Here is a 7,794-nt window from a genome sequence, read left to right as displayed (position 1 = left end):
ATACAATTAATTTGCAACTTTAAGTGAAATTATTACCTAACAATCATACAAGGGATAAAGACCTTCCAATATTGTTTTGAATCATCTCGATAGCGTTTACCGTTTCTGAGAAAATCAAGACCGAATTAGTTAAGAAAACGCCTGAATTTGCGCCGCGTGGACGGACTCTTAAGGAATAGAAATATAGAGCCTCTGCCTGAGGTTCGTCAGGGCGTGCCTTGAGCCGGCGCTGGACATGACAGTATGCGGGACGTCGGTGACAGAGTGCTTAGGAGACGGGCGTCGGTCGAACAAAATGCTACGCCCCAGTTTTATTTTTAGTGGATGGTCACCGCTCCCATTCATCTATGGAGCTGAGTTGATTTTGTGAGGAAAATCAAATCATTGTGTAATGCATTGCCACCAAATGCGACGCATATAATACAGCCGGCAAATAATAATAATAATATGTTTATTCATTCGAAAAATTTACAAATGTATTTACAAATGTATCTGTATTCAGGCCTATGAAGGAATAATGGCGACAATATATTCGAGAATGACAACTTGAACATAATAAAATTGTCACAAAATGTGAGTTTTGTCCAATATTTAAAAAGGTTTTGGAACACGCGAACATGCCGACCTATAAAAAAAACGGATTCAGAGTCTGTGGCCTGTATCCTTTTAATCCAGAAGCCCCAAACTATCACAAATGTGTACAAAATAATAATAATAATATGCTTTATTCCATAGAAGTCACTCACTCACTACATACAGCATATGTGGAATGAAAGAAATGAAATTGTGTCAATTGAACAATTCTAATATCTTATAATAATAATAATCTTTGTTGTTGACCCTTAAACAGCAAAAACATTACTGGCACCAGGGCCTACTAATTATATTACTATTTGAAACCAGAAAATAACAACATAAATAATATTCTAAACTTAACTACAATAACAAAAATAAAGTCTATTCTAGTCTCATTAAGTATTTTAAGGCATGGCAAAACTTTCTCCAATCTCTGATGCTAACCAAATCTGAAGGGGCGGAGTTAAATACATTTATGCTTCTGTAGATCGGGGAATTCTGTGTTTTATTTGTCCTCCTAAGGTCGTTTCTAAGGCCCAGTTTCACCAAACAGCACTTGATCCCAGATTGATTAAACTCCGCTTGTTACTAAAGCAGGCTTAACAGTGTTTTCTGTTTCACCATGCAGCAACCCGTCCGAAGATGATCGCGATTAACCAAATCGCGATTAAATAGTCAAACCATTTGGCAACGTTGTAAACAAGAAGATATATAGGGTTCTGTATAGTATTAGCAGTGATGACCACCATTGGCGCTAGGTGTCATTCATTCAAAACTCATAACATTTCAAATCATTTGACATCTTGTAAACAAAAAACAAAGTTAATTTTTGCCGAAAATGTCGAGTGATGTGCTTCGAAATGTCGGAAACTTGCAGAAGTTAAAAAGAAATTATCCCCTTTCACAAAACCACACATTCTGGAAAAAAAAACTATATAAGTAATTTTATTAACTTATTTATTTTCAATAACAAGTTTAACTGCTTCTTAAATAATATGTAGCCTTTGTATAAGAAATTAATTATTTATCACTTTTTTAATAAGTAAACAAGATTTTCATTTATATTTTTGAATGTAAATTATTGGTTTCCTCTAATGATTTTTGACTGAATGTATGTAAAAAATATTCACATTTTATGTTTGAACGTTATTAAGTGACTTCCTGTTTGTTGAGTTTTGTTATACAATTAAAGTTGATTTTGTACTTGAGAGCTTTAATTATCCCATTTCACAAAACCACACATTCTGTAAAAAAAAACTATTTAAGTAATTTTATTAACTTATTTATTTTATTAACAAGTTTAACTGCTTCTTAAATAATATTTCAATCAAACATATCAATAAATTATTCTTTGCAATAAATTTCATAAAACACAAAAACAAAGTTTACGGCTATTTTAAATGGGAAATATTGTGCCTATACATATAGTCATATTTTGATAAAATTGACCCAAAAATTAGAAAAAAATTTGCTGGCTGCGAGTGATTTTTTTTTCTTTGTCAGCTGTTTTCAATGTCTTAAGTCCTATTGATCCTGCCTCACTTCTAGATGTGGATCTTCCGCAATCTCTTCATGTTCTTCCACTACAACCCTTCCAATTTCCCTGCGCTGTCGCTCTAGCATTACCAGCCTGAAATATACATATAAATTAGCATTTGCTTTGCTATTATAGAAATGCCAAAATATGTTCAATAATCTTCAGGCCGGACACAAACCTTGTGAAGTATTGATGAACCATAGTACGTCTTTCTCGGTGCTCAGGGTAATCTCTCCTCTCGTTCAATGGATGACCTAAGACTGCTATGGGATTTTGTCCCATGTCTCCCTGAGCTATTTTAACATCCCATGGTGCTGGTAGGTTGGCTTCAAACTCAGCATCAAAAGGTGGGACATCTTCCCCACGTCTTCGTAGGACATTATGAAGTACAGCCGTTGCCACTATTACAGGAAATACTTTATCCAAATCGATTCTAAAACCTAACGATAATACAGGAAAGCGTCTTTTCCAAACTCCAAACATTCTTTCCACAGGGTTTCTCGTTCTGATTTGAGATTCGTTGTATAATTGTTCCGCAGGGTTCAAACAATTTTCAAAAGGAGTCATGAAATACTTGGTACAGGAATATCCACTATCTCCTACTAGGACAGCATTTCCATATCTGTCATCATCAAACATAGCTTTCCGATAGCAATTACGGAATATGGTGGAATCATGACTACTTCCAGGCCACCTCGCAACTATGTCTGTGAATTCAAGTTTGGCATTGCATATAGCCTGAACATTCAGTGAAAAGTAACCCTTTCTGCAACGAAACAGCTCTGCATTATCACCACCTGAAAAATGACATAAATTTAATGAAACAGTGGGAGAAGAATCATTACATGTAGGAGGAAAGAAGGACGTACCTGGAGTTTTAATTTTAACATGAGTGCAATCGATGGCACCCAAAACCCTTGGAAAGCTTGCAGTTCCGAAAAATTCAGTCTGTGTTCTTCGAATTTCCTCCTGAGTTTCAGGGAATGTTATATGCAGTGGACGGAGAGAGGCAATAGCAGTACTCACTCGATGAATTATTCTGTGGGCTGTCGATTTACTAATTCCAGTGAAGTCTGCAACTGTCATTTGGTGACAACCAGTAGCATAGTATCGTAAGGTGCATAGTAACTGATTCATTGGAGAAACAGAATTATTCCTGGAAATCAATAGGAAACGCAAAATCAGTGTATCAAACTATATTGCAAACATAACCTCAACAATATCAGTAGCTAATTCAAAAGGAAAATGAAACATTAAAACTTACTTGTCGTTTGCAAATTCAATTTGTTCCTCAATTGAACCCAGTATTTGGAGTGCAGCTTTTTTTGAGAGACGGAATCTTTTCTCAAAATCCGCATTGTCCAAATTTTGGAAATGATCTTCTCTTTCTCGGATCCATCGAGGACGTCGAACGACAAATTCTTCATCACTATCATCATCTTCAAAGGCAAGATCATATACTCGTCGAAAGGCCATTTTAACGAAATTTCCGGAAAAATAATTACATAGACAAGAGTTCCAAATAATTATTAATCTCAGCTTGAAAGGTTATAATCCTCCAAAAATGGCCGATTAGTGCTAAATCGCGATTGGTCGATTAAATGGCGCTTTGGAGTGTGGTGAAACGCTACATTACATTAATCGTGATCTAAAGCCTCACTTAAGAGCTAAGTCAAGATTAAAGCATTTGGTGAAACTGGGCCTAAGTGTCTGTCTTTATCTATATTAAAAATGGCGGGCGCAGACGGTTGCGATGTAAATCGGAGCGAAGTTTCAAGCGGAAATAGAGGCAAAAAAGACAATATTTGCAGTTTATGTGGTAAAAAAGTGTGTGACTTTGTAAAGTGCATAAAGTGCGAGGATATTTTTCACCCTGCCTGCATGATACAAGCTAACACACGAAAAACACCGAAATGCATTCATGCATCTATACCAACTGATGGCGACGATTCGTTAATAGCTGAGAAATCAACTGAAAGTCAGGAACCGGAGGTAGAGATGAAAATTCTGAAAGTGGAGAATTACTTTCTAAAGCAGTTGCTTAGCGAGTGTCAGAGTAAGAATAAAGTTTTATTGCACAACAATGAATTACTTATAGAAAAAATCATGAGATTGGAAAAAGACAACACAAGTCAAGATAAACAAAGCAAGAAAAACGAAGTAAACAATCGTTTCCAAAGATCGAGGCAGCCAAGTCCGCATGCACTCAATACGGATGGAAAATTTCAGGGTCAACAACAGAGTACTGTTGATTCAAATTCAGCAGGAACACAGAGTATAGTACATAAACAAATCGCAAAAGAACTACGAAATATGAGAGAAGATACGGAAGAACATCCACAGAATGATACGTCAAAACATAACCTAAAATTCCAAAAAGAAAACATCAATGAAAATAGTGGAGCTATGAATCTAAGAATGAGTGAAGTCTGGACTGAAGTTAAAAATAAAAAACAGACAAGAAAAGCGAGGAATAGTCTGATTTGCAAAGGAAATGAAAGTTCACAGAAAAATATTAAAATCAAGGGAGCAGTAAAGCGGAAATGGTTATTATATATATATATTATATTATAGAATTTCTGGAAAGGAAGTCGAAGAAGACGATATTGCGGAATATCTAAGGGACACCAAGAAATGTGAAGGAGCAATTATTAAGAAATTGGATACAAAAGGTAATAACTCCGCATTCAGCATAGGAGTGACAACACAAGAGGCATATGACACATTATTTAGTGAGGTGTTTTGGCCTGAGGGAGTAGAAATACGAAAGTTTAATTTTAATGGTACTTTTTTTGGGGGGAAGGGGATCAATTCCCAAACATAGAAATTTCAAAAACAAGCAATAATAGTAGAACAAAACAAAAATATTGTAACACTTTCACGATTCTTAATTATAACATCCAATCATTATGGAATAAAATTAATCAATTGAACTTATTTTTAGATGCCGGAAATATTGACATTATCCTCTTGAGTGAGCATTGGTTGAAAGAAGAACAAAGTGAGTTAGTTGAGCTAAATGGCTACAAGATCTCAAGTATATACTGTAGGCAAATCATGAAATGTGGGGGAACATTAGTGGCCGTACATGACAGATGGAAGTCTTCAGAAATAACAGAAGTAGTGAAACTCTCCAGGGAAAAAGATGTTGAGATGGCGGCTGTACACATCCCGGCAATAAATACAATCACTATGGCACTGTATAGAGCCCCTACAGGAGATTTCAGCAAGTTTATGGAAACTCTAACTGAAGCGCTAAATATCATTTCCAATAAGTACAGCAAAGAAAAAGTCATTATCGGAGGAGATTTCAACATAGACTTTCTGAAGAGAAGTAGAGAAAGTATGATGATTACAAATCTCATGTCCTCATATGGATTGAAAGGAAAGGCAACTACACCATCCAGAGTAACAAAACAATCAGCAAATTGCATTGATAATATGTTCACTAATGATCAGGACGAATCAACACTGATAACGTTGGAAATACATATGTCTGATCATCAAGCCCAATTATTGAAAATTAAAAAAACAAAAACAACTACATCATTGAAAAAAGAAACCATAAAAAAAGATTATTCAAGGAGGAGACTATTCAACAGATCAAACAAGACCTTTCCAAAATTAATTGGGAGAATTTAGCCTCCAAAGATGCGAAAGTAGGTTTTACGGAATTTCACAACTATTTCATGTCAATCTTAGATAAGTGGGCACCAGTAAAGGAGAGAGTACTTGTACAATGTAACAAAAAGAATAAAATTTTCAAAACACAGAGAATACAAGAAATGAAAAATAAATTAGATGCTCTGCAGGTGATAATGTCAGTTAAAAAAGATCAGGAATCCCAGACGATATATAAAAAATATAAAGATATATTCAACAAAGAAGTGGAGAACACACTGAGAGAAAATAACAAAAATTTAATAGAAAAGGCCAACAATAAATCAAAAGCCATGTGGAATATAATTAAAAACAAGAAAAAAGAAAATTCATCTAAACACAGTATATTAACAGCAAATGACCTAAACAAGTTTTTTTCAGAGATTGGAAAGAACACCGCAAAACAACTAAAGAACACAGGTAAATTATATAAAGACTACTTGAAGAAGGTAAAAGTAGACACTTCCAAAAGTTGCTATCTTTTTGATTGTACCGAGGAGGAGGTGGGAAGATTATTTTCAAAGATCAAAAATAAAAACACAATGGACAAATACTTTCTGTCAATGAATGATCTCAAACTATTCAGTAATGAACTGGTAAAGCCTATCAGCATTTTTATAAACAAATGTTTCAATAGTGGTTATTTTCCGGATGAGCTCAAGTTTTCCAGGGTAGTTCCAGTATACAAGAGAAAAGGAGATATAAATGAATGTAACAACTATAGACCTATATCAATACTCCCAAATATGTCGAAAATGTTTGAACTAGCAATCAAAAATAGAATGGTCAATTTTTTAGAGAAATACTCCCTACTGCACATTGGACAGCATGGTTATAGAAAGCAAAGAAGCACAATAACAGCTCTAATAGAAATTATACAAAATATCACGGAAGCTCTTGATAATGGAGAAATCATGAAAATGCTAAGTTTCGATCTTAGTAAAGCCTTTGATTCAGTGTCCCATGAAATTTTATTGGATAAGTTGAACTTCTATGGTTTCAGAGATGTGGTAAATGATCTTCTAAGGTCATATTTGACAAACAGAAAACAACATGTAGCATTTGGGGTGTTTTCATCCAGTGAAACAAATGTTGAACTTGGAGTACCACAAGGATCGATATTGGGACCAATTCTATTTTTAATCTATGTGAATGATTTAAATGTTCCTGATTGTGTGAATACTTGCCTTTACTGTGATGACACATCAGTATTGATAAAAAGTAGAAACATCAAAGATATGCGAAACAAGGAGAAAAATACCAAAGAATATATTGAGGAATGGTTTACCACGAATCGACTTAAATTAAATGCGGATAAGACAGAAGAAATAAGTTTTCATTATAATGCCGAAGTTAAGTATATAAAATTTTTGGGAATAAATCTTCATTGCAACCTATCCTGGACAACACATGTAGATGAGATATGCAAGAAAATCTCAAAATCAATATATCTTATTAGAAGGATGAAGCAAATAGCTACGCACCAAACAGCTAAGACTGCATATTATGCTTGTGTACACAGTCATCTCACATATGGAATTCTTCTGTGGAGTCAGTCATCAAGAGAAGTTTTCAAACAACAAAAGAAGGCTATAAGAGCATTAAAGGGACTGGGTAGAAGAGAGAGCTGCAGAAATTCATTCAGAGAAGAAAAAATACTTACGGTAACTTCAATATTTATCAAGGAATGTTTGAAGTATATACACCAACACAAGAAGTCGATGAATTTAAATCAGGATCAGCATGAGCATGATACAAGAAGAAAACATCAGTTGATAACACCATTACATCGCTTAGCCCGGACACAACAATTTTTTGACTACTGGGGGGTGAAATTCTACAATTCCCTCCCATCAAGAATGAAAACCCTGCCAATGAATGAATTTGATCGAACCATCAAAGAGTTTTTAATTAACGGTTCTTTTTATAGCATAGAAGAATATTTAAGTTCGAGTATGTTATAATATGAATAATTTGACATAACATGTAAATTTTGATGTTGAATAAACTTTACTATTTAC

The 7,794-nt window shown here is 34.5% G+C and overlaps 3 protein-coding genes across 3 annotated transcripts; 2 read left to right on the top strand and 1 right to left on the bottom strand.

The window, feature by feature from the left end:
- Positions 1–1,953: 1,953 nt before the first annotated feature.
- On the bottom strand, positions 1,954–3,723 carry LOC123684216 (putative nuclease HARBI1). The gene is made up of 4 exons (XM_045623387.1): positions 3,378–3,723; positions 2,983–3,269; positions 2,292–2,910; positions 1,954–2,206 (listed from the first exon to the last, which is right to left on the bottom strand). Exons 1-4 carry the CDS (start codon positions 3,587–3,589, stop codon positions 2,101–2,103), a joined length of 1,224 nt encoding a protein of 407 aa, XP_045479343.1. The 5' UTR covers positions 3,590–3,723; the 3' UTR covers positions 1,954–2,100.
- A 6-nt stretch (positions 3,724–3,729) lies between these two features.
- LOC123685294 lies at positions 3,730–4,687 on the top strand. Its single transcript, XM_045624949.1, has one exon. It carries the CDS (start codon positions 3,845–3,847, stop codon positions 4,685–4,687), a length of 843 nt encoding a protein of 280 aa, XP_045480905.1. The 5' UTR covers positions 3,730–3,844.
- A 3-nt stretch (positions 4,688–4,690) lies between these two features.
- Positions 4,691–5,795, top strand: LOC123684217. Its single transcript, XM_045623388.1, has 2 exons — positions 4,691–4,785; positions 5,058–5,795. The coding sequence occupies exon 2, from the start codon at positions 5,171–5,173 to the stop codon at positions 5,753–5,755; it is 585 nt and encodes a 194-aa protein (XP_045479344.1). The 5' UTR covers positions 4,691–4,785; positions 5,058–5,170; the 3' UTR covers positions 5,756–5,795.
- Positions 5,796–7,794: the final 1,999 nt, after the last annotated feature.

This window comes from Harmonia axyridis, chromosome 7, assembly GCF_914767665.1.
Source record: "Harmonia axyridis chromosome 7, icHarAxyr1.1, whole genome shotgun sequence".
NCBI lineage: Eukaryota > Metazoa > Arthropoda > Insecta > Coleoptera > Coccinellidae > Harmonia > Harmonia axyridis.
The sequence above is the reverse complement of the archived record's forward strand: the minus strand, read 5'-3'. Positions and strand labels throughout refer to the sequence as shown.